The following is a 26,790-nucleotide window of genomic DNA, read 5'->3' on the forward strand; positions in this document are numbered from 1 at the left end:
TCCTGGTTTCTTGTCCTTCCAATAAACTGCTCCTGTAAGCCCTGACAAGGTACTGTATCTTCATCTACCTATGTGGTTGTCTTAGGAGGCATCCAGCCAAGCTTTTCCTATCTGGACTTTGAAGATTAGAATCATTTGATTTGATTTGATTTGATTTATATACTGCCCATCTGACAGCCATGGCCACTCTGGGCGGTTTACAACCTTGAAAAAAGAACATTCAATTCTTTTTTAAAACAACAACTCTGGTTTATGAATATGGAATATTGTGCTTCTATAGCCACTATTCAATATGCCAGAAAATGGCCCCATATTGCTGCACAATATAATGCCCTCACTGCCAGCAGAAAAAAAAAGATGCCAAACTTTACAAAGCAAAGGGCAGCCTGAATGTTGATAACACCAATGGCAGCCGTCAAGATGGTCTACAGGATACCCACTTGTGCTCAATACTATTTACAAAGTGATGCTTCTGTTTGGATTAAATCATCACACTGAGACTATGGATTGTTTGGGGGCCAGTGTCCACACTAGCTCCTTATAAGGCCACTGAGTCCAAACCCCCCGCTCACTGCAAGAATCCAAGTCAAAGCAGACCAGACAGATAGTTGTTCAGTTTTCTCTTGAATGCCTCCAGTACTGGAGCACTTGCTACCTCCCGTGGTAATTGGTTCCATTGTTGTGCTGCTCTAACAATTAAGAGGTTTTTCTTGATATTTAGCCTAAATCTGGCTTCCTGTAGCTTGAACCCATTATTATGTGTCCTACACTCTGAGATGGTTGAGAATTGATCCTGCCTGTCCTGTGTATGGTATGGTTACCTTTCAGGTATTTGAAAAGCGCTGTCATATTTCCCTTTAGTCTTCTTTTCTTAAGGCTAAACATGACGAGTTTTTTTCAGCCTTTCCTTATAGGGCTTGGTTTCCAGTCCCCTGATCCTTGTTGCCCTCCTCTGAACTTGCTCCAGTTTGTTGGCATCCTTCATAAAGTGTAGTGTCTTACTAAGCAGAATTAGACTGCTTAGTAACGGATGGCCAAATAAAGTTTTTATATATTCTCTTTCAGGGGATTTGTTTGGCTGTATGACGTAATCATATTAATCAATGCGGTCTTCATTGCCCTGGATGAGAGGAGCCCCTACATTTCCTATGCGGAGTGGGTGTTCCTTTGCCTGTACATAGCAGAGATCCTCCTGAAATTGTACACCTATGAACCCAGGACCTTCTTTGCAAGAAATCAGTTCTGGAACTGGTAGGCATAGCCTTCATTTTTGTCCTTTTCCACATTGACAAGGCGGTGTCTCTGTTTAGGAGAAGGAAGGCAAGGGGTTTCATCCTGTCATTAGAGAATATTCAGCAGGTTCCCCCTCTCAAAATCTCAGTCATAGAGAAAAATATAAAGAATTGGGAGGGGGGGAAGCATATGGATATTTCACATTAATTGAGCATACTGAGATATGCAGATGTGCTTCTTAGTTTCAGATGTTTGCTTCTAAGCTTAGGGTCCCTAATGTGACACTCACCAACTCCCTCCTTAGACTTGCTGCCCCTCCTGGTTAAATTTTAATGAGTTTTTTTTTCACTTAGACTCAAATGGCACAGCTGTGTGCTACAGTGAAGAGTACTCAGCCATCCCTCCCCTCTCACTTTACCTTCTGGGAAGCAGGTATGAGGGTAAATACGTGGCAGTGTCTGAAGCTCAGGCCTTACCACTGCTTGTACAATGGTGCCTCGACTTACCAACTTAATCCATCCCAGAAGATGTTCGTAAGTCGAAATGTCTGTAAGTCGAATCAGCATTTCCCATTGAAATGCACTAAAACCCAATTAATCTGTTCCGGCTGTTTTTTGTTTGTATGTAGAGGCGCCGGTTGTAAGTTGAAGCATTAGCTCCCATAGGAACTAATGCAAAACCAATTAATTCTTCTTCTACCAGTAGAGGGAGAATTTTTTTTTACCTAAGATGACTTAGGTTTAAAAAAGAGCAGGAAAGGAGGGAGGGAGGGAGGGAACAATGGGGAAAATAGGAAAGAAAGAAGGTCATCACTGGGGCACACAGACCCCTCAGACAAAGGTTTGTACTTTTAAGCACAAAAAGAGAGAAGACAGAGAGAGAGAAGACAATGGGGGGAGAGAGTTTGGAGTCTAAAACACCTTTTAAACCCACACATGCTAAACCCACACATTTTACACCAACACATTTTAAACCAAACACCTTTTAAATCAAACCAAGCACCGTTTGAACCAAACACCTTTTAAACCAAACCAAACACCTTTTAAACAAAACACATTTTAAACCAAGCACCTGGGGAGCAGAGAGAGAGAGAGAGAGAGAGAGAGAGAGAGAGAGAGAAGACAATGTGGCGGGCGGGGAGACTTGAATCTAAACTCCATTTTAGAGCACAACAACCAGCACTGTACAGTAAATACAGTATACCCACCCAGAACAGGCAATCTCTCTGTTTTAAAAAAGAAAGTCAAAAATTAAAAAAATAAAAATTAAAAAACCAAAAAAATACAGTACATACAGTACACTACCCGGCAGTACAGTATTAGGCAGTCTGAAGTCTCCGTATCCACACTCTCTAACCACCGGGGCAAGTGAGGTAGCAGACAAGCAGCTTCTTTGCTGGCCAACAGTTAACTGAAAGTTCAAATTTCCCGCTTTCCCCACTGTCGCGTCCACCCAGTGTCCTTTGTTTATTTTCCCTAAACACAAGTCCACCCTCTGGATGCATTTCCTCACTTCACACTGCCACCAGGTATTATTCCCTCAGTACCAAAGAGATAGATCTTGGACACGTGCTGCCAATACAACAGATTTATTGATCTTATAGTTGTTATGCAAATCACATTCGAAAATCACATGTTTAGGATTATTCATTAAATATTATTTGCTTTCACGTTGGTTTGTAAGTGTATTTCTTCACTGTTACAATATTCTTTGACTATCTATGTATTCTCTATACTTTTGAACTCTTTCCCTATTCTCTCTAGCATTCCAGCTTTCCAATCTCTGTTTTAACTTTCTCAGTTCAATCTCCTAACTCTCTCTCTTCAATTCCATATCTCCAACTTCTTCTCTCCAACTCCACTCTCTAACTGCCTAACCAACTCTCTAACTGTTCTTTTGGTTCCGCCCCTCCTATCCTCTCATAGGCTCCTGCCCTTGAGCTCACCATGATGGACAGGTGTGACATGGGGGTTCCGCCACACCCGCCTTCCCCACAGTTTTTTTTTCTGTTCGTAATTTGAAGCTCCATTCGCAAGCAAAGCAAAATTTTGCGACCGGAGCTGTTCGTAAGTCGAAATGTTTGTGGGTAGGGGCATTCGTAAGTCAAGGTGCCACTGTACTTCCATTTCTTGACCAGACTAACTTCTTTGTTAATCTTTTCAGCTTGCCTCTTCTGAGGACAAAACTGGTCTCAAAAGAGTAGTTTTGTTTTTGGACCTTAGACTCACTTCTCGAGGGCAAGTTTATTTTTCTTTAAACCTGAGCAGTTTGCCTCTGAGGAAAGGAGTGTTTTATGACCAGCAATGTCCATCTTGGAAGTTAGGTTGTGGAAGGAGTCAACCCTCACACTATGACATCCATGTTGTGAGACTGACCTATCATACCACCTTACAGTAGGCAGGTGACTTAAAGTGTAGTCATGCTCCTTTCATTAAATCTTTAATCATTTTTCCTAGGTTTGATACTTTGATCATTATTGCAGCTTTGGTGGCAACTGTACTCAACACTGCACTTAAATCAGGTAAGGTGGTGTGTGTGTATGTGTGTGTACACATTCCATTGTCCTCTGATGCCACCATGAAGGTGCAAGAATGAACATTTGCTTCTGCTTTCTGTTAATCACCACGTGTGGTTTTTGCCAACCCGTATTAATCATCATGTCCTATTAAATTAATTCTAACTCATGGGTTTTCTAGGTAGAGCGCTCAGAAGTGGTTTACCATTCCAATTTTGATAATCTTAACTATGATTTATTGAATATGCCAGGTTGATAAACAATGATTTGAAGTTGGCTTGTTTCTTTTTTTTGTTTGGTTGTGGGTTGGGGTTTTTTTCCCCTAAATTCAGATTATTCACCACTTGGAGTCTGTGCATTCTTCCTTATGGTTGTGCAGCAGAAAGAAGGAAGAGCATAGGAGCCGAAATGGCTGCTGTGTCTCATCCGTGTGATAGTATTAAGCATTATGTCTATCCTGGGTAAAAGACAAAAGGTTGTCTTCATAGTTTCAATTGATAATGATTGGATAATTTGGCCCGTTAGAGTGGTTTTCAAACTTGTTGTGCTAAAGTGAGCCATTCAGACAAACCCCGAGCAAACTAATCCTGTAGCTCTTAAGCCACTTGTATTTAGCTATAGCCTCAAAGTTCAGACAGAGAAGACAAATTGTAGTGGAGGGTATAGCTGCTGAGGATTTGGTATGAGATGTTTCCTCTACTTGGGCAACAAACAGTCCCTCGTCTACTGTCCCTTTATGAGTGGAATAAAGCAGAGGTGGTCCATCTGTGTCCTACAGACCATAATGCTTCCTGTGGGAGTGGCAGAGTGGAAGGAAATCAAGTCAAGCCTAGAGATACCATCCTACAAAAAGTTTTAGATATCTCACTGATTTGGAGATCTAGCAGTGGAGCGGTAAATTGGGAATTTGATTCTCCACTGTGTCTCCTTGGCAAGGACTAGACTCAAAGATCCATACGGTCCCTTCTAGCTCTGCAGTTCTTTTTTTCACTTTTTTAAAAGACAAAACAAACCAAAAAAAAACATATACAACAACAAAAATACAAAAACTCCAAATAATAGCACTTATTACAGACTAAATTCTAACGTGCACCCCATTCCCACGGGACCCCATTTAACAATATTTTTATTACGAACTACCTTTCCCAAACTGTATAGAGTATTCTTTAAAGGCCTTCCCCCTTCCTTTGACTAACACAAATTCCACACATTTACCCCAAATATCATAAAAATCGTCAGAACTTATTTCCCCTCTTTTTATTTTGAGTTCAATAGTCAATTTATTGTTTAATGCAATGTTCCATGCTTCATTATACCAATCTTCTAATTTAATATTTTTATCTTTCCAAAACCTAGCTATTAATATTCTAGCACTTGTCATAAAATTGGTGATAAATCTTCGAGTAATAATCCAAATATATATTATAAAAAATTGACAATAGAGCAATTTTAGCATTAAAATCAATATCTTCACCAAATATATCACACATTTCCTTAAAAATCAATTCCCAAAATTTCTTAACCAGTTTGCATTTCCACCACATATGAAAGTAGGTACCAATTTTCTCATCACATTTCCAACATGCTTTGGGGTATGCTGGATTTATTCTATTTAGTTTTACCATCTTAAAGATTTTGAAATTTTTTTCCTTTATTCTTGTCGACATTAATCTTAAAACTCTCATCCTCCACATTTTTATCCAATCCTCTATTTTAATTTATATCTTTAAATCATTTTCCCAAATTAATTTCAAACCTTCTGTTCCCCATTCTTTTCCCTCTTGTTCCAAAATTATATATTTTACTTACTATTCCCTTCAACGTTGTATATTGCATATCTTCATCTTACTGTGTTGAAGTACGTAGCTCCAAATGAATAACTCCCTTACCTGTCATAACATCTTGCCAGTGTTTAGGCTTGGTCTGACAATTAACTGTTTCTCAGTTGGCCAAGACTCTCAACCTGGTGGTCCTGCTTGTGACATCATCTATGACATCATAATGTCCATGTTTAAACTTAGCTCAAGCTATCTTTCAAATTAGTTTGAAATTACCGTAACTCTGCAGTTTTTAAGATTCAATTAAGTGCTACAAAAAACCACCAAAAAGTTTGGGATTAAAGAATACAGCTCTTGAAATCTTGATAGACTATCTCTATGTCCCCTAGACGCAGCGGTCCCCAACCTTGGGCCTCCAGATGTTCTTGGACTACAACTCCCAGAAGCCTTCACCATCACCTCTGCTGGCCAGGATTTCTGGGAGCTGAAGTCTAAGAACATCTGGAGGTCCAAGGTTGGGGACCACTGGCTTAGAGGCCCATTTGTGGTCTTGAACTTTCCTTCATTTTCAGCACTTCCCTTCACGTGTGCCTGTATTACCATTTGGGTGGTTGTGTTTGAGAAACAACAGACTGATATTTGGAATACCCCAGCATACATTTAAAGAAGCAGTGATCTTGATCAAAGTGTTGTTTTTTGTTGTTTTTTTGTGGAAATACCCATTGTTAATGAGGCTGAAGCACTGGGAACATGGGAAGTGGTTAGCTAGATATGGGCAGAAACTATTCCAAATGACTAACGCATCCCAGGGTGGTTGTTTTTTCCTCCTTAGTGACTGTATACAACAGCCAACAAATACTGGACATTGTGTTTATCCTGCGTGTTCTTAGGCTCATAAGAATTATCGACAGTATACAAAGGTAAAAGCACTTTTGCTGTTTTTTGATGGTGCTACAACAGCTGTACGGGCACACCGATTGAGATGAGTTAGGTTTAGTATGAATTGTATAAGTGACCCCATGGTGTCATGAAAAGCCAGGACATATTAACAGTAGGAACGATGGCAACATCTGCCAGCACAGACTTGAGTTCTGTGTTCTACCATCCTCATGATATTGGGGGTGCTGTGGGGAGCACAGGTATAGACTTTTCCAGACATAATGTACATTGTTGAGCTATTTTTATTCCAGTGCAAAATAATATGGGATGACTCTTTCTTGAATGGGTCATCATGACCCATTCATAACTTTATGAAAGACCCAACCCGATAGGGTTGAAAGCTGGTCTGTCAATTGGGTTCTATTTTCCTGTTTTCATTTTGGGTGTTCCCTTGGGAGGATAGCTGTGCATGTGAAGGAATAAAGGGAGGGGATCAGATGGTGATAATGTAATGGGCAAGAAACAAGAGCAATGTGGTATTACATCTTGAAGACACACCCATTCCTGGACCTTTGGAAAGCTTTGCCTACTTCCACATTTCCCATCTACCCACCAAAAAAAAGGTTATAACCCTTGGAAGATGTTTTTTAACTGAAAAAACTCCTTTGGTGCCCATTAGTTTTCTTTTTTAACAAATTAAACATTGGCAGGGATGGCAGTGGAGCCTAAAAATACAGTATAGCAGTTGGGGATTTTTCAGCAATAAAGTATGCAAAGCGTGCTGTTTATCTATCGCCCCATAGTGCTTAAAGCACTCGCTGGGTGGTTTACAAGTTAATTATGCAGACTACGCATTGCCGCTTCCCTGAGTTGGGTACTCATTTTACCGACCTTGGAAAGATGGAAGCCTGAGTGAACCTTGAGCCAGCTACCTGAGACTGAACCCAGATTGTGAGCAGAGTTTTGGCTGCAGGACTGCAGTTTAACCACTGCACCACGAGGTTTAATTTAAAAAATAGAGGTTGGTGGAGGGACACACATTGATCATCTCTCTTCTATGGTGAGTGGAAGTGCCCAGTCTTGTTTTTGAACAGCTTGCTAGGTATTTCCTTCTGAAGCCCACCTATCTCTCCCATGGCGTTCTTATGCACTGTTTCCTCCTAGGTTTCGCGTCATCATGAACACTCTAGTAAACATCATACCGACAATGCTAACCTTTGGTGGGTTGGCTCTGGTGAGCAATGTTTTACATTTTAGTCATTCCTCTCCGTTTCTTCCCTACATTTTTGTTGATTGGGAAGGGACCTCAGAACACAAGGCGTGCATTCAAAAGGCCCGCAGCTGAAGCCTTGGCATCATTTATACAAAATGGGGAGGGGGGGCAAGAAGTGACGGCGAACACCCTTATTCAAGAGCCTGTAGAACCTGCTAGCAAGTTTAGAGTTGACAAAATATTTTTGTTTTGTTCTGCCTGTTGGGGGGACCCTCGTGGCCAGACGAGCAATGAATGTTTCCAGAAAGAAAAGAAGTGCAGGAGGATCCCCATATCTGTGGGATCTGATTCACTTATTAAAAGAAAAATCCTAGTAATACATATTTCTAAATATGAAGTTACCAGAACTGGCCACTAAAGGGAGCCAGAGACTATGCAGTGTAAGGCATTCACCATTGAAATAGTGTTCCTTGTTATCCACATTTTTCAGCATCTACGGGGGGCTTGGAACTGATCCGCCACAGCTATGGTAGTCCTGCTGTATAATGTGAGTATCACTCTCTGACACCTAGCTTCCTCCTGTTTAGGTGGTGTATTACATGTTTTCCATTGTTGGGATGGAGATCTTTAAAGGGAAGGTCCGGTTCTTTACTGGAAACGCCACTGCAAAGGAGGCCCTGTACTGCGGGAATCCTGCTTTGAAAGATACTGCTTTTGCCCGAGCCAGATATTGCAAGAATAACTTCAATGACATTGCCTCATCTTTCATTGTCCTTATGGAATTAACGGTGGTCAACCAGTGGCATGATATCCTTTGTGAGCCAAGCAGTGTGTAAAAAGAAAAAAAAATGAAAATGTTGCTTTGTGAAGGAACCAAATTAATGTCAAGGCTTGGACTGCCTCTTTTGATGAAACTGCACACTCGCATATTCTGTATCCCAAGAACATAAAATATACTTTTATATACTGATTGTTTTTTGTTTTTAAATATGGTCTTTAAATGCTGTAAACTGTCTTGGGTCCTTTTTTTAAAGGAGAAAGGTGGGGTAAAAATAAAAATAAGTAAAAGTTGCTTCCTTCCAGGGCAAAAGGTCTGATGACCAAAACAAATGGTAGTTGAAGAAGTTCACTGATCAGCAACAGTTTCTAAGTTTCAGTTTTAGGACTGTCCACCACACATACCTAATGTAGTTTTTCTCAGGACACCCTGTGGGATGAGGGATCTTTGTACATACTAGAAATCTCTGTATCGTCTCCAAACCACCGGTGCTAAACATCATTGGGAAAATAACATTATAATCAAATGGGTGTTGAAACGTTAAGTCTGATCAACACTGATTTACAGTATCGGTATCCGGTGGAAATATAAGGCTGGTGTACATTGCACAGATTCTGCATGGATTTCTTCTGTGTTGACTTTGTGTTTACACCATGGCCATCTTTGAACAGGTGGGAATTTGCTATCTAAATGAGATGTTTCTTTCTCTTGGCCGGAAAGAACAAAGATCAGCTTGGCTGGAAACAGTGTCAGCCTATATGTATGCCGAGCCCTCCTTCCCTTGAAAATAATTCATTCTTACCTGGATAGCATCAAAGGAGGGCGGAGCGGTTTCATCGCAAGCTTTATCTGTCTTCTATACCATACATATGACTCATTCTTTGTGTGTGTTGTATAAAGTAGGGAATATATGCACTCTCTAGATCAGGGGTTCCCACCCTTGGGTAACCCAGATGTTCTTGAACTAAAAGTCTCCAAAGCCTTCACCACTAGTTGTGCTGGCCAGGCTTTCTGGGAGTTGCAGTTCCAATAACATCTGGAAACCCAAGGTTGGGAACCACTGCTCTAGCTAGATATAGTTATTGTTACATCTGGTCAAATCACATCTGACTTGCGGTGGCCCTAATATGGTTTGCAAAGTATATAAGATATTAAAGAGTGGGTTTACCAGTGCCAATGCTCAGAGAGTTTTCATGGCTGAGCAGGGATTTGAATCCAGGTCTCTTCAATTTTAGGCTGGCATTCATACCTACTACATAGCACTATAGATAGCTAGAGAGATCTATAACAATATATCCGCATCAGTGATTTCCCAGCCTTGGGTAGTCCAGATGTTCTTGGATTCCAGCGTCCAGAAACCCCGACCAGCACAGCTGGTGGTGAAGGCTTCTGGGAATTGCAGTCCAAGAACACTGGGATTAAACAAGACTGGCAATCGCTGGCCTAGATCTTTTGATATATGCACATACAAATCGGGAGCTGTGATAGCTGAGTTAGAAGGGGCTAATGAGAAGCATTGTTGCACATTCCCATCAGGCCTTTTAGATCCAACATAATCAGGGAATATCCCATCCTGTGACTATCTAGTTTGTTAGGTGATTTATTTCAATGGATAGGCATAAGCAAGGTTTTGGAATGAGCGAGACCTTAATGAATAGGTTTAGCGGTTCAATGTGCAAAACACAATTGCATCTTTTGTAGTCCTTAACATTCTGACTCCTTGCCAGTGGATTTGCCCATGTGACTCACCAGGCAGCAAAGCTGTACTTCATCACCTTTCACATTGTCGTCGTTATCATGATTGTTAAGTAAGTCTAATACGGTGCCATTGCTGTTCCCTGACTGGTGCAGGGTGGGACTCCTGTCTTTTGTTTTTTGATGCTCCCAAACAGTTTATGTTTCCACTTGCAGGGAAGGTAACAATTTCCATCTCTTGAAATAATCATCTGTAGGGGATTATAGTCATCTAGAATTTGATAGATTGCTTGCAGAGCTTGGAAAAAAGAGGTTACTTACCTGTAACTTTGGTTCTTCGAGTGGTACTCTGTGAATTCACACTAATGGGTTAATCTGCGCTTGCGCAGAAGGCCTCGGAACATTCTAGAGCTTAAAGTAACACTTTTGGCTCCGCCCCCCCAGGACCTCATGGTCCGCCCGCCCTAACAGCCATTCAGTTCCCCAAATTCCGCTGCTGCTCTAAAGGCGAGACAGTCGTGACGGAAAGTGGGGAGGACGGGCGGGCCGTGTGAATTCACAGAGTACCACTCGAAGAACCAAAGTTACAGGTAAGTAACCTCTTTTTCTTCTTCGTGGACTCTGTGAAATCACACTAATGGGTGACTAGCAAGCTTACCTCTGGAAGGAGGAGGGAAACGTCACGGTAGCACAGCCGACAGGACAGCCCGGCCAAACCTCGCATCTTCCTTGGCTCGCAGGTCGAGTCTATAGTGGGATGCAAACGTGGAAGGCGTGGACCACGTGGCGGCTTTACAAACGTCCTGTAGTGGGACTCCACGGAGGAAGGCTGTGGAGGCCGCAACAGCCCTGGTAGAATGGGCGCGAACAGAGGCCGGTAGAGGCTTCTTAGCCAGTTCATAGGCCAGACGGATGACTTGAACTATCCATCTGGATACAGTTTGCGGAGACACTTCCCGACCCCTATGGGGTTGCTGGTAAGAGACAAACAGGCGCTTGGAGAGACGGAACGAAGAAGTCCTTTGAACGTAGAAGGCTAACGCCCGACGAACGTCGAGTAGATGGAGAGATTTCTCAACCGGAGAAGAAGGTTGGGGAAAAAAGGTTGGCAGGACTATAGGCTGCTTGACATGAAAATCCGTGGTGACTTTGGGCAGAAAGGACACGTCAGGGTACAAAACCACCTTGTCTCGGAAGAATTGCAAGAAAGGTGGGTCGGTCCGCAGGGCAGCCAACTCAGAGGCCCTTCTGGCTGACGTAATAGCTACCAAGAAGACCACTTTAAGGGTAAGGAGGCGTTCCGAAACCGTGGCAAGCGGCTCAAATGGTGGTTTTGAGAGACAGTTCAAGACAGTATGGAGGGACCACTGAGGAATAGGATTAATTGTAGGTGGACGAAGGCGTACAACCCCTCGAAGAAAACGTTTGATCTTTGTGTGTCGGAATAACAGAGCACCGTCCGTCTCTGGTGGTTGATGGGCTATGATGGCGGAAAGGTACACCTTCAGGGTGGAATGAGACAGGTTCATCTGGAAAAGGTAAGCCAGAAACTGTAAGACAGCATGGAGCGTAGTGGGCGACGCGGGCAGTTGATGAGAAGCGGTGAACTTCAGGAAGGCCTTCCACTTGGTCCCGTACAGGGTGTCAGTGGACGGTTTACGACAATGAGAGAGGACGTGAGCTACCGTGGGACTATCCTCCAGGCGGTGAGGTGGAGTGACTGCACGTCCGGGTGGTAAGTTGTCCCTTCGTTCTGGGTCAGCAGATGCGGGAGGTAAGGTAGCCTGACGTACTCCGTCGCCCTCGAGATGAGCCTCGCGAACCATGGTTGGCGCGGCCAAAACGGAGCAATCAGAATGGCATTCGCATTGTCGTCGCAAACTTTCACCAGTGTTCTCAGTAGGAGAGGAAATGGTGGAAACATGTAGAGAAAGTGGTTGCTCCACGCCACCATCAGAGCATCGCCGTGCGAATTCGGGCCGTGACCGCCCCTGGAGAAGAAGATGGGGCATTTGGTGTTGAGGTGAGTGGCGAAGGCATCCACCACGGGAGTTCCCCATCGCTCGCAGAGTGTTAGGAACACCGCATGGTCCAGTACCCATTCGTGCATGGTAACAGCAGTCCTGCTGAGCCGATCCGCAAGTATGTTGTCGTGAGTAGAAATGTATACAGCAGATGGGAAGACATGATGTTGGAGACACCACTCCCATAGCTGGACGGCAAGATACAGGAGGGAGAAAGAGTGGGTACCGCCCTGCTTGTTGACATACGCGACAGCCGTCGTGTTGTCCGAAACAACCTGAAGGGCTGTGCCCCTGATGATGGGCAGAAACGCCCGGCAGGCCTTGAAGATGGCGAGAAGTTCCCGATTGTTGATGTGGAGAGCAAGCTCCTTTGGAGACCATCGGTCGTGGACTTGCAGGCCGCAACAATGGGCACCCCAGCCGATGTCGCTGGCATCCGTCGTGATGCGAGTCTGTAGGGCAATGGGAGCAAAAGGGCGTCCCATAAACAGATTGGCCGGGTTGAGCCACCACTTCAGCTGCTCCGACAACTCCTTGGACACCAAGAGTCTCTTTTTGGGGAAGTCCCAGAGGGGATTGAAGAGTGACAGGAGCCACACTTGCAGCGAACGAAGCTTCAGTCTCGCATGAGGGATGACCGAAGTGGTGGAGGCCATAAGGCCCAGTAGCCTCTGAGCAGTGTGAGCGGTGACATGATGGAGAGGGCGGAATTTCTCGATGAGAACAGCCATCTTCCGCGCCCTTTCTAAAGGTAGAAATGCTCGGCCGGTGCGAGCATCGAGAGTGGCGCCTATGTAGGAGGCAACAGGCGAGGGAACAAGGACAGACTTCTTGTAGTTTACCTGCAGTCCGAGAGTCTCGAGGAGGTGGAGCACGGTAAGGGTGTGCCGCTCCGCCTGAAGCCTGGAGTGTGCAACCAGTAGCCAGTCGTCGATGTATGGAAAGACGGCTATGCCCCTTGTTCTCAGGAAAGCCGCCACCGGGGCCATACACTTCGTAAAGACTCTGGGCGCGGTGGAAAGTCCAAAAGGCAGAGCGGAGAATTCGTAACATCTTGACCCCCGCGAAAAACGCAGGAAGCGACGATGGTCGTGCCTGATATTTATGTGGAAATAGGCGTCGCTGAGGTCTATGACGACGAACCAGTCGCCCTGTCGCAAGAGGGGCAGAATCCTCTCCAAGGTCACCATCCGGAAACGGCGATAGGCAATGAATTTGTTGAGACGCCTGAGGTCCAAGATAGGACGGAAAGAGTCGTCCCGCTTTGTCACCAGAAAATATCTGGAGAAAAAACCAGGATTGGCAGGATTTGGAAACACCCTGGTTATTGCATGCTTTCGTAACAGGGTGGTTACTTCTTGCTTTAGAGGGTCGGATGGGGGGGTAAAAACTAGACGGGGGGGAGGCGTCTCCAAAAATTCTATCGCGTAACCGCGAGCGATGATAGAAAGAACCCACTTGTCTGAAGTGATGGTAAGCCAACTGGAGAGGAAAGGAGACAAGCGGGTGGCGTAGGAAGGAGAGGAAATGGCTGTAGAGCAGTCAAAGGCCCTGTTTATTCTTGCGGTCGACCTTTTTAAAGGTGGCACGTGTCTTGTGTCGTTGGTCATGTCTAGTGGTGTAGCCGGAAGAAGGAGAATACCTCTGCTTGTAGGGATAGGATTTCCCTGGCTGCATAGCCGGGGAGAAAGATGGACGCTTCCATGGGTAGCGTTGTTTGTAGAACGGTTGAGCAGCATAGGATCTGGCAGCCTTTTTAGCTTCATGGAGACCCTTCAGGATCTCATCCGTCTTGGGATCAAAAAGGCCCGAGCCGTCAAAGGGAAGGTCAAGGATACGGGCCTTGGAGTCTTCAGGAATGGCTGCAGACTTAAGCCACGCCTGCCGCCTCATGGCAATACCCGTCATTAGATTACGGGATGCAGCATCCAAGATATGACGAACCGTGACCCGTTCCTGACGAATGAGTTGTGATGCCTCCTGATGAAGAGAGAGACCTCTCGGTTGCAGCTCATCAGGTGCAGCTTGTAAGGATGGTAAAGCCAAGTCCCATAAATGTTGGTGGTAAGCCGCCATAGCGGCGACATAGTTAGCAGCTCTCACGATTAGAGATGAGAAGGCATATGAACGCCGACCAAATATGTCCATTTTCCTCCCATCCTTGTTATTGGGAGATGCGGCTGATGCAGGCCGAAACTTAGACTGGGCGACGTCCACAATAAGGGAATTGGGAGCGGGATGTTTCACAAGGAAGTCCAGTTCAGATCCCTGAATCCGGTATAGGTTCTCAACCCGTCTGGACATTTGAGGGGTAGAACAAGGTTTGTCCCAAGGTTGCTTTAGGGTTCGCAATAGCGAAGGGATGAATGCTAGGCGCATGGGTAAGTTCTGATCCTCATCGATATCGCCGTATACCTTATCGGGGACCGTTTCCGGCGGACGTTCGACAGGGAGTTCCAAAGCGGAGGCTATTCTATGTATTAGTTGAGAATAGCTAGGAAAATCGGCCGCAGGAGAAACCGGGTTCTTATCAATGATGGCAGAGTCCGGAGTGTTATCATTAGGAGCCGAAGTATCCGAAAATGAGCATTCGGAGGAGGAGTCCTCGGGATGATCAGAAGGGAGGGACGGGGGGAGTGAGAGTTCCGGCATGGGAAAAACGGGGGCCGGTATCGACTTGTCTCTTCGTTTAGAGCGCTTCTTGCCCCTCGGTCCGGTATCGGTACCGTGTCCGGTACCGTGTCCTGTACCGTGCCCGGTATCGGGATCGGTATCGGTATCGAGGAGATCCAATTGAAAAGAGTCCGAGTCAGAGGAAACGTGGCGCCGTTTCTTCTTGCGCGGTTTCGGCGGTACCGAGTCGCGATGCCGCTTCGGTTTAGGTGGTGCCGCGTCGGTACCGAGTGGCGCGGTACCGACTCCGGTATCGGTGGTGGTGCGACGTGGTATACCGGTCGGTATGGTCCGTTGCTCTGTCTTCCGTAGGGAGGAAGGTCCTTCCGGTACCGATCTAGACCCTTTCGCTCCGATATCGTAAAGGGACGGTACCGAGTGGGCGTGTCGTCGTCTGCCCCTGTCGGTATCGCGGGCCGACGGTACCGACGGTACCGAAGAAGCGGAGGAGACCGACGAGGAGGATGAGGAGTCTGATGAAGAACTCCGCGTAGCGAGGCTGTAAAGAAGCCGCGGGTCATAGAGCTTTTGCATCTGCTTCCGCCATTTTCTCAAATAGCTCTTGGAAAGTTTGAGCGGAGCGGTTTTGTCCTCCATAGCCTCCTGCCGCTTAGGCTTCTTGGGGCGAGAATGTCGAGCCCCATGGGGGGAGACCTTCGGTCCCGAGGGGCTCGGAGACCGGGAATCTCCAGAGGCTGTTTCCAAATGCTTCGTCTTGGCTCTCTTCTTCCTAGGGGATGGGAAGAAGGGTATATCCGGCGTATCGGTCGGCGGTGGCAAGGATGGTGGAGAAGAAGCTGCCAACGACGCCTGGGAGTGAATCTGAATAGGAGATTGCGGAGTAAGAGCAGGCAGGGAGGGCGACGGTTGGAGCTGAGGAGTGGCCGCAGGAGACGGCGGGGGAGGAATAGCGGCCGTGGCCTGACTCTTAGGAGGCTTGGATTTTTTAGAAACTTTCTGGGCAGACGTAGCAGGCTTGCCATTAGCCCTAGTTTTAGGGCCAGGTGCAGGAGCTGAATCTGCAGGCGCAGAGGACGCCGCCATAGCAGGTGCGGTGAGGGATTTTTCCCAGAGCGCTGCCCGAAGACGTTGCTCTCTAAGTCTCAGGCCTTGCCGGGTAAAACGTTCACAATGGCGACAAGTCTGGGGGATATGGGACTCCCCAAGACAAAATAAACAATAACGATGGCCGTCTGTAGAAGGGATCTTTTTAGAACAGGCGGCACAGCTTTTAAAAGTGACTTTAGGTGAAGAGGGTGCCTTGGAGGCCATAAAAGAGAAAAAGGCGGGGAAAAACAGTCCAAGAAATAAGGGGGGGAAAAAGGGGTAGGGGAGCGAGGGAAGCCCTCAGACACAGTCCAAAAACTCCCCTGATAATAAAACGAAGTAAGTACTTCCCTTGAAGCAAGAAAAGCGGAGCCAAATCTCAGGAATCTTCCAAATCTTTCCAATATTTCACGGAGCTCTAGCTAGGAGACCTAACTGCAGCAGCGGAAAAAATGGAACTGAATGGCTGTTAGGGCGGGCGGACCATGAGGTCCTGGGGGGGCGGAGCCAAAAGTGTTACTTTAAGCTCTAGAATGTTCCGAGGCCTTCTGCGCAAGCGCAGATTAACCCATTAGTGTGATTTCACAGAGTCCACGAAGAAGAAACAGTTTTTACAGCCTTCCAATCTCCCAGCCACCACAGTTATTGGGTATGCTGGCTAAGGGATTCCAAGAGTTGATATCTCCCTAACAAACAAACAAAAACGATATCCCCAAGAATTATAGCTTGCATGATAGTTCTGTTGTTGTTAAAAGCATTAGTCAGACAAATAAACTGATATGGGCCAAAATCCTGTTGCACTGCTCCATCTGCTCTGCCATCATTGGTTAAATAACATCAGTGATTAAAGACTTACTTTTTTTATTTTGGAGTGTGCATGGCTCACATGCAATGAGACAAAGTTGCATGTACCTTGAATGTGAAAAGTATTTAATCATTGGGAGTCTGCTGCTGCTGATGGCATCATTCCTGTTGTAGAGGCAGAACCTATCCAGCAGGACTTCACCCGTACTGTAAAGTACCATATATTCTTATTTATGCTGAAATCATAGCTCAATCTATTTGAAAGAATGCCCTGTTAATTTTTAATACACCAACCACAGGGATTAAGGTGTAGTATAAATGTGCAGTTCCTTTTGTTCTAGATCCGGATGAGCAATGTGCCACTTTCTAGATGGACCACATGTTGCAACATTCCTGATCTTTTGCTATATTAATTAGGACTGATGGCGGCATCAGATGAAGATCACTCCGAGGACCACACTGTGTCCAGCCTGTTCGTAGATCAAGAAGTTGTCCAAGTCTTCATAGGGACAGTTTAATATATTATAAGGGTAGTTGTGTGTGCCAGAAATTCTTTATGATGTATAACTGCATACTTTCATACCAGTTGCTATTTAAATAGATAAGAAAAGGAGAAAGTGTGTGAAATGAGCAATGTCATGTGCAAACTCTGGTGGTGTGCTTTATTTTTTTAGCATCTTTATAGCATTCATTCTGGAAGCTTTCTTTGTGGAGTATTCTCTCGAGAAGAGTGAAGTAGAGACCGCCATTGAGAAAAAAATTCAAGAACTTGGTGTAGGGATCCAAGAGTAAGTAAGCCTGTTTGCTCTTTTTTTTCATCCCATGTATGGACACAAAGCTGCAAACTCCCAGATATGGCCCACCAAATTATGCAAGGTCGGGACAATGAGATTCATATCTTTTGATGTTCCTATTTGCAACCCAGGAAGAGAAGCAAACTCTTAATTTGACCCACACAAATTGTACGGGAAGCTGGGAGCTGAACTTGGCCCTCTGTACTAACATGCGGATAGGTTTGTGTGCATTTTTAAAAAGCAAATTTATCACAGGGTACTGGGTACAGATGCTGTCTCGCACATGTTAACTTCCTAACACTTGATGAAGTGGCCTGGTATGGCCCAGGAGAACCAAGCAAGAAATATGAGTGAAATCTCAGCATCAGCTAGCCAAAGAAACATCCTAGTTTCCCTTTAAGCAAGTGATGGAGAAATTACAGTCGTGCCTCGCAAGACTAACACCTCGCGGAACAAAAAACCTGCACGACGAATGGTTTTTGCGATCGCTATGGTGCCTCGCAAGATCGCTTCTTCTATGGCTGTGCTTTGCAAGACAATTCTTTTTTCAAGACCGATGCCTCGCAAGCTGAAAAAAAATTCATTCGTCTTGCGAGGTTCCCATAGGGATGCAGATTCGAATCACAAGACACTCAAGTTGGACTTAAATCACACTGGTAACTCAACTCACAACTCAGAACCCACCCACCCTCTCCCTTTTTTTTTTCTGGGGAAAACTTGTTTTTAATAGGGGCTCGGGCCTCTAGACTTGGTACCAAAGACTGGAACCCGGACCCAAAGACTTGCGAACATCCCTTTTGAAATGTGAATTTATTGCAGGAGGGTAAGAGGTTTTTGAATGGAGAAAGTGACCAACCAAGAGGTACAAAGGTTAATAAGGCCAAGAAATCATAAAACATATAAAGTGCAAGAAGCTGGAATACTTCAGTCATGTTACAAGAAATAGATTGTTACAGCTGATCATTCAAGGTGAAGTAAATGTGAGAAAATAAAGAACAGCATATTGTTTGTTTTGCTTTTTGAGAGACTGTTTTGGATGTAGGCCAGCATCATTGTTTAGAGCTGCAACTGCCAGAATCAAGATAATCACAATAGTGTTTAGCTTCCATTAGGAAAGTGAAGAAAAGTTATGGTCTTGTGTATTTTAAATGCCTTTTGTTGTTTTTCTTTTTAAGGGATGAACTGCTAGATGGTACACTGTTAGACAACATGGAAACTAGTGAAAATGATATTGGAGGTGGAGATGGAATAACAGGGAAGAAACCTAAAGGACTGATGTTTAAAATTGCTTCCAAAAGTGAGTGTACAGTCAAGAAACTGTAGACATAGATATGTTATATGTTGCTGAATTTGTGGAAGACCACTTGATTCAGACGGGTGTACTTTCTTCAAATGGAGATAAACCACTATTCTACAGCCTTGGTAAATCCGAAAAGCTTGAGAAATTTACTTTTTTTGAACGATAACTCCCATAACCCTCCAGTCAAAAGGGCCAGTTTCTTGCACTTGTGGTCCAAAAAGTAGTTTTTCCATGTAAAATCACTATGTTCTGCAAGGGACAGGATTGTGTGTAGGAGAGAGCATAAGAGGTACCTGTTTTATTTGGTAAAGCTTGTTTCACAATCCAGAGTAGTGCTTTTGCAACATTATCACACAAAGTGTGTTGCACAGAACACTAGTCCGTCTCTTTAACAGTGCCTGAGGTAATGAATGAGGTGCTGATGACTGTCCTTCTCATTCCATGTACAAAAGCTGATGCGCCGTTTGAATCTTGCCTCAGCACTGGCAGCAGACCTGCATTTTCTGCCTCCTTGAACACAGCAAGCTCATTTATAGGGCACAGGACAGGTTACCCAACACATAATACTAGCTCTTCTAATATGAGGCTACAGCCCACAACCTCTCAACTTTGGTTCGCTTACAAGAAGCAGCCATGACACTTTGCCCAATGCTTGGGCAGGCCCTCAAAAAAGGAAAAGCTAAATGCCGATGTGATCACCAGGTGCTCTTCCTACATCATCTGTACAAGTAGCCACATATAGCGAACATTTTCTCAGGGATTATGGAATTCTATTATTTTCTTCCTCTTATTTTTTTTCATTACCAGAAATGGTTTAAATCCCGTTCTTCAACTTAAGTGAGGCCAAAGCCAGAACTTGGATACGTCAGTAGAAAAAAAAAAAGATGTAGTATACTTTTTAATTCTAAACCAATCAGCAGCTAGTCAGAGCAGAGATAGGAGGGCATTTTAGCTGTTCTGGGCAACAAGAGGATAAAACAAAAAAATAAAGGAAAATCAATAATCCCACAGTGATGTATCTTGAGACATCTCTTACTCATTGACTGCTTTACTGACAGATCCACTGACAAATGTGCCTTGCTAGTGCACATTTCTCTGTGGAGAAATGCCATTTTGTGCTTCTCCTTCTTCTTTTGATTTTGGTTCCAGGATACCGGACTGTTGACGCTTTACTTCAACGCATGTTTGAAGCGGAAATACCTCCTGAGGAAGAAGGGCCTTCACTGGATGAGATCTGGAATCTCTCCCCGAATGACAGCTACCCAAAAAACCCAACCTTAGACAGTGCTGCTTAATACAAAGAATGAAAGGAAACAACAGGAAACGCCTCAGAGATGGTAGCTTTCCCTTTTTCAGACTTCTGTGGTTCACTAAACGGCCACCTTTGGAGCTGCCACTGGGATCCTCTACCACTTGCAACTAAGAGGTCTTTGGTGTTCTGCTTGCCGATCCTTCCCTCCAGCGACCCAAACATTCCACAGTCATCAGTATTTTTTTAAAGAAAACATCCACCATGTATATGTGAAAAGTCTTATTTTTATAAATGGAAAACCATATCATATGTGCCTAAAATACTTGACTTTATCAATAGCCAGTTACACATCTAGCATGCTACCTAAATGCATAGTATTAAAACTTGCAGACAAAAAAAATCTTGTATTTAAAATTGTAATCCAGATTCTTGTGTACAGTGAAGCTTTCTTGGCTGTGTTATTAAGCAAGATGGGAATGGGAGTACAGTAATAAATATATGAAGACCAATTCATCTTTCATGAATGCTAATCAAGGTGTGTGTGTGTGGGGGGGGGACTCATTTGTCTCCTGAACTGGTTTTACAAATCTTGCATTTTGGCACAAACTGATATTAAACTAGTGAGAGTATTTCAAAGACTTTATTATCTAGACTAGAGATGGGGATGACTTGCCATTTTGGCGATTCGTCCTACTTTGTGATCTGTCAAAGTTGATGAATCACAAAGCATGACGCTCCCCACATGAACCGACGAAGTGTGAATTTATTCGTTGATTTGTGGGGGGGGGGGTCTAAAAAAACCTGACTCCCCCTGCCCCTACTGTAATCACTGCTGCGGTCTCCAGCTGGCCTCCGCCACTATGGCCTGCAGTAAGAGACACTGGCTGCCCTTTGCAAAGATGGCAGATGCGGCTTCATTTAGGATTGGGAAGCTGCAGCCTCCAGCTTTGCAAAGGGCAGCCTGGATTCCCTTAAGGCAGGCTAAGAGAATCCAGGCTGCCATTTGCAAAGATGGCAGCTGCAGCTTCCCTAACCTAAATGAAGCCTCAGCCGCCATCTTTGCAAAGGGCAGCCAATGTCCCTTACTGTAGGCCATAGTGGCGGAGGCCACTGCAGCAGGCGGCGATGGATGGTGGCAGGGCTAAGGTAGGGAGAGGAAGGGGGCGGATGATAGGGTGTGGGTGGTTGCCTATCAGCCCTCTGATCAGCGGGCTCAAAGGCAGAATGGGAAAGCCATAGGAAGAGAGGGAAAGCTAGTATTCCCTCTCTTTGTATGGGGGAACAAATAAAAATGGGGAAATATTCATCCTTTCGTTGGTTGGGGTCTCTGGAACTGACAAATATGAAGGGATGAATATTTAACAAATCAGAATTTTCTAACGAATATTGCGATTCATTTTTTAAATTCATTTTAACGTGTTACTGTAGTCCACTGGTTCTTAACCTTGGGTTACTCAGGAGTTTTGGACTGCAACTCCCAGAAGCCTTCACTACCAACTGTGCTGGCTGGGGCTTCTGGGAGTTGCAGTTCAAAAACATCCGAGTAACAAAGGTTAAGAACCACTGCTGTAGTCTACCTGAGGGTCATTTGGCTAAAAGGTAAGGTGGAAATCTTCCAAATGTACACATTAAAATCTATAAGAGTCCTGCAAATATCACAGATGTTTAAAGCTGCGAAACCCATGAACGCCAGTTGAACAGATCACATCCGCCAATGTTTCAGAGGTGGAAGAATCATCTCTCAGTATCAGAAAACAACAACACTATCTTGCATTAAATATTGAAGAACGATCTAGTGTACACGATTTGCATTTGCTGACAATGGCTTCACCAGTTTAAGAGCAAAGTCAACATTCTGATTTGATTAATGCCATGTTGGAGGGAGATTTACTTATTTTATTTCTGGCTTCTTGGCCTATGTTTGATCCTAAATGAATTTGTTTCAGCATTTTCTAAATGTACTTTGGGGCTCTTCCCCCCCCCCCCATAAAGTTCAGAAATGTAACATTAGGAGGAGACAAAGACCACGGATATCTTAAATTCTAATGCGCATAAGTGGATCTGTTCAAGCATCCATATAAAAATGCAATGTTGTTCCACAAGGATGGGATAGAATCAAAACATGCTTATTGTAATGTGTGAAAAAGGAAGTTTTCTACTGTAAGGCACTGTTAATTTCCCCCACTATGTACTAAAAACAAGGCTTTGTTCTTGCTCCCAGAAACCTGAAAAATAGCCCCAATGGTTCAATACTAGCAGTATTCAAGTATCCTGTGGCCCCCAAATATAGAGGTAGTGATTTAAGAGAGACCAGGAAATTGGGGACAGTGAAGGCTGTGAAATAAGGCACCATTAACTTAAATCCTCTTGTCAAATCTGATCTTACATTTTCATTCCATGCCCCACTGTTTTCAGTGGGATTATTTAATCCTAGTAATCTGTGCACAAAATTTAAGCTTTCGTTTATGACTTTCTAACTAGATTGGAGGCCTCTAATCATCATTTTAGTAATCTAATCTAATCAGTAGTTCTCAGCCTTTACCTTTCAGATGTGTTGGCCATCTGTTGGCTCCCACATGTGGGAGATGGAAATCCAAAATGACTGGGAGCAGCAAAGGCTCAGAACCGCTGGGCTAGGAAAAGATCTCCCTCTAAAGACTTTTGTTTTGGTTTAGTTCAGACAAGCTATCTCCAAGTTAGCATCCTCCAAATGAACCAAAGTATACTTCTTCCAGTATCTAGCAACAGGGTCAGTTAGAAGGCATGTGGATAAGGAAGACTTGTCTCTAGCCTGGATTTCTGCCTCTCTTAAAAGACCACCAGTGCAAATGCTGACAGAGCAGATGATCAGAAAGAAGAGAGAGTGCCAGTGAAGATCAAAACCCTTCAAAAGATGCTCAGCTATGGCTCCTATAGGCGAGGCCCTTCTCATCATGGGGCCAACAACCTCCCTCAAAGATGCTCATATTCTCCAAGATGGGAAGGAAACAGAGCTTCAGATCAGCACTTCCCCCAAACACCAGGTAATCCATACATTATTGGGGTAGGGTCAGGTGTATGGCAGCACCTTCACTTTACAAGACTAATTCTGCCATGCACATGACCCCAGTGAGGTATGGAATACCAGACTACGCAAACCCCTGCCCCCTGCTCTATTTCATATATTCTGTAATTTCTTTTCAAACTTCATTTTTATAGTGCCTTTCAACTCTAGTACAGCCCAGTTGTTTTATTTTTTAAAAAACAAAACAAAACATTAAGGCATCAATTAAAGCAACAACCAAAAAAAGCCATATCAACCTGTACAGCAGTCATTAGATAGTATCTTAAGTTTCTAAAACCTACGGAAGAAACTTTGTCTCCAGAATTGCTTGCATCCGTTTCCTTTTCGAAAGCTGTCTCGGAATCCAATATCTACTTTCGTGAACGCTTATTTTCAACGAGCAGCACGGCCAGCCTGTTCCGAAGAGCGGTTATTTTGTTGGCGTACGTGCTCACAAAGACGTCTCTCAGTCTGCTTCGTAAATCTCCCAAAGCAGGCAAGTGGTTACAATCTTGTATGTTCAGTAAGGTGAAGAAGAAGTCAGTCCAAACTTCTGCATTAGGGATCCTGAAAGAATAACCACAGAAGAAATAAAGATTCTGCCTCAGCAGTGACCGTCTTTAATGGATCCAAGGGCTATTTTGAGCCCCGAGAGGGGATAGTTTGCTGAAATTCAGCAACATGGTGACGAAAATGCAACATCTGAATGAGGCACATAAGATCACTCTTGATCTATCTACCCTAACATATTCAACTCTGGCTAGAGATGGGCATGAATCGGGTACTGGTTCCGTACGAAGCAGTCGGTGTGGTACCACATGGACCCTCCCCCACCCCACCCAGGCTAACCCACTCACCATCCGATGGTTATCAGCTGCCCCGTACGGGAAGGAGCTCAGGTTGCCCTTCCCTGCCTCCTCTGGCAAGAAGGCGGGACAGAGATTCTCCCTGTGCAGCTGATGTGTGGTTGGCTGCTGGTGGAGGCGGGGAAGGGCAGCCTGCCCGGACTGGATCTCCACCAGAGAAGGAAGGCCCCGGTGGTTCACAACAGATAGTGAGTGGGCCAGCCGGCCTGGGGGTTGGGGAAAGGTTCGGGAAGCACCTAAAGTGCCACACTGACAGCTTCGTATGAAGCAGCATGACTCAATTTGTGCCCATCTCTAGCTGACCGGCAGCACCACAGCACTGGAGACAACAGCATTATTTTCAAGCTCTGACTGGAGATATCATGGTTGAATCAAACAGTTTTATCTCTCAACATTGTTTCTCCTGGCATGGGATTTTCAGGTTTCGTTATTTTTTACAGCTACTAGAATTCATCAGGAATTCTATGAGAACTCTGGTTGCTTCAGCCAAGAAATCCAGGTTCTTAGAGGAGTTTCAGGACACACCTGCTCCTTGCCAACATTCTCTCTACAGCAACGGCTACTAAGCTAGCTTCCACAGAGCCCAGGAACATGTGGAGCTGCAAAGCATGAGGGGACTGAAGATGCACCCCCTACAGAGGTTAATTCACAGAGAGTACCATCTAGTTATTCCTACATTTTGGTGGACTCTCTAGTTTGGTATGGAGAACCTCCTTAACATGCTGCTCTGCAACATTTTGTTCTTTGCTGCAGGCTATATTAATGCCCCAGATCATCAGCACTTATAATTCTGGGCCAGGAAACCTTGGGAGTTCCTTTGAATCAGGGACTCTTCAAGTAAGAACAGTTGATAGCAAGCAAACAAACAAACAAAAAGCTGCCCAGGAAGGTAGCTTGTCGACCACCACCAAGCTGCCGCAGCTGAAGACTACTCAATATTCTAGGCAGCACGTTTGGCCCACATGGCTCAACTGTGATGGTCAGTAAACTTTGGCAATAGCCAATGTGAACCCTAGAGCATCACCCCGGAATCCTCTGCATGCGCAAGACTTTTAGGGCAGATGCAACCTATTGATCAGCAAGACATTCTCCCAAGGACAGGCAATTTGAAAAGGAACATCACTGGCACCTACCTTCTGAAGACAGCATCCGGTTTCCAGATACCTTGTTCATTTCTCACTTTCATGTAAGTGCCAAACAGCATGCAGTATACTGTTGCAGCAATTCCAAAATAATCTGTCTAAAGAACAGAAATTGGGATGTTTTAAAAACAAAAATTCATAGTATGTGGGGGCGAGAGGTTAAACGTAAAGGTTCCCCTTGACATTTAGTCCAGTCGTGTCCGACTCTAGGGCGTGGTGCTCATCCCTGTCTCCAAGCCGTAGAGCCAGCGTTTGTCCGTAGACCGTTTCCGTGGTCACGTGGCCAGCGCGACTAGACACGGAACGCCGTTACCTTCCCACCGTGGTGGTACCTATTTATCTACACGCATTTACTGTACATGCTTTGAAATGGCTAGGTTGGCAGGAGCTGGGACAAGCAATGGACGTTCACTCTGCCACGTGGATTCAATCTTACAACTGTTGGTCTTCCGACCTTGCAGCACAGAGGCTTCTGCGGTTTAACCTGCAGCACCACCACATCCCGAGAGATTAGGTACTCTTTAAAGCGCGGTGCACACCTTTAAAAAGGCCTACCCTTCCACCCAGACAAATACAAGTATTTTGTCCCATCCCTTTCTATCCACAGAAACTGAGCGTAGCTACAGGCCAGGATCAACATATGGGCTTCTTTGTCAAGCTGGGATTTGAACACAGGGGTCCCCAATTTTAGCTCCAACGCTCTGGACTCACTTCACCACCCCTGGCCCATGCCACCTTGAACTTGCACTCATGAGAAGCTAAACTTGAAAGATAAGGCCTGCCTTTTCAAAAGGGATGAACAGCAAGCAGGTCCAGATTTTAAAAATATAGATTGAGAACCAACACCATTTGTTTCATTATTGTTTCTAGAGCCTGCCAGAAATTATTTACACTCCATAGTTCTCAGTGATTCTCAAAATTGTCTCCATTATCACAGACCATCACTTCAAATGGTGCAAAAGGCTGCACCCAGATCATTTGCCAGGAGCTGGTTACCACAACTGTGGGACCCCACCCCAACCTGTTATAATAGCTTCACTGGTTCCCAGCTTGTTTCCAGGCCTCATTCAAAGTATTGGCCATGGGCTTTAAAGTCCTTTACAGCTTAGGTCCAGGCTATCTACAAGACCATCTCTGCCTCGATCAGCACCACATGTATTAAGATCCTCAAGCATGTCTGGTGTGGTCCCAAAGAGATGTCTTCTTCTTCTGTGGCTGCTCCCACCTTACAGAAGACCCTTGCTCAGGAGGTGTGGTTGGCTCATTCTCTCCTCTCCTTCCACATCAGCAGGTGAAAACATACCTCTTTAGAGAGGCCTTAAGGGAGCCAGGAGTCAATTGAGACGAGGTCTTCTTACATTTAAGGTTTTTAAATAATGTCCAAAATCATATGTGTACAACTACACACACAACTTGAGGTTGCACCCACGGCCACTGCACTAGTGCCAAGGCACAAGGATGATCCCTGAATCACTTCCACTGCCACTTTGCACAGTCAGTCATGGAGGGGATGCAGAACTGATTGCTCAATGGCAGAACGCAATGCCTTGTTGCCAGATCTCACACCCAGCACATTTCCATCAGTGTAACTTTATGTTACACCTGCATAAGGAGGATGTTACCCAATATTTTAAATATGTACATCATATAGTTTTAAATCTTAATCAATTTATTTTAACTAATTGTTGATTTTAAATTTTTTTTCTTAAGTCTACATTAGGGGAGGAAGGTGGGATAAAAGTCAAATAAATTGG

At 44.7% G+C, this 26,790-nt stretch overlaps 2 protein-coding genes and 1 long non-coding RNA gene across 5 annotated transcripts in view; 1 reads left to right on the forward strand and 2 right to left on the reverse strand.

Moving 5' to 3' along the window:
• Window positions 1-20,498, forward strand: part of LOC110087023 (two pore channel protein 1) — a 38,689-nt gene extending 18,191 nt beyond the window's left edge. For both annotated transcript variants that reach the window (XM_072988683.2, XM_078382879.1), the window contains exons 11-19: window positions 1,066-1,251; window positions 3,690-3,754; window positions 6,359-6,446; window positions 7,570-7,639; window positions 8,206-8,425; window positions 10,114-10,204; window positions 17,314-17,427; window positions 18,609-18,730; window positions 19,883-20,498. In XM_072988683.2, coding sequence (XP_072844784.2) covers window positions 1,066-1,251; window positions 3,690-3,754; window positions 6,359-6,446; window positions 7,570-7,639; window positions 8,206-8,425; window positions 10,114-10,204; window positions 17,314-17,427; window positions 18,609-18,730; window positions 19,883-20,028 — 1,102 coding nt within the window. In that variant the 3' untranslated portion in view covers window positions 20,029-20,498. The remainder of the gene's footprint in view (window positions 1-1,065; window positions 1,252-3,689; window positions 3,755-6,358; window positions 6,447-7,569; window positions 7,640-8,205; window positions 8,426-10,113; window positions 10,205-17,313; window positions 17,428-18,608; window positions 18,731-19,882) is intronic.
• Window positions 1,733-2,518, reverse strand: LOC144585743 (uncharacterized). The gene is made up of 2 exons (XR_013540244.1): window positions 2,252-2,518; window positions 1,733-2,214 (listed from the first exon to the last, which is right to left on the reverse strand). It is a non-coding gene; the product is annotated as an uncharacterized LOC144585743 (long non-coding RNA).
• A 2,701-nt stretch (window positions 20,499-23,199) lies between the features above and the next one.
• The window catches only part of BUB1 (BUB1 mitotic checkpoint serine/threonine kinase), a 34,945-nt gene continuing 31,354 nt past the window's right edge, over window positions 23,200-26,790 (reverse strand). For both annotated transcript variants that reach the window (XM_078382877.1, XM_020808374.3), the window contains 2 exons: window positions 25,028-25,134; window positions 23,200-23,595 (listed from right to left, as the gene is read on the reverse strand). In XM_078382877.1, coding sequence (XP_078239003.1) covers window positions 23,400-23,595; window positions 25,028-25,134 — 303 coding nt within the window. In that variant the 3' untranslated portion in view covers window positions 23,200-23,399. The remainder of the gene's footprint in view (window positions 23,596-25,027; window positions 25,135-26,790) is intronic.

This window comes from Pogona vitticeps, chromosome 1, assembly GCF_051106095.1.
Source record: "Pogona vitticeps strain Pit_001003342236 chromosome 1, PviZW2.1, whole genome shotgun sequence".
Classification (NCBI taxonomy): domain Eukaryota; kingdom Metazoa; phylum Chordata; class Lepidosauria; order Squamata; family Agamidae; genus Pogona; species Pogona vitticeps.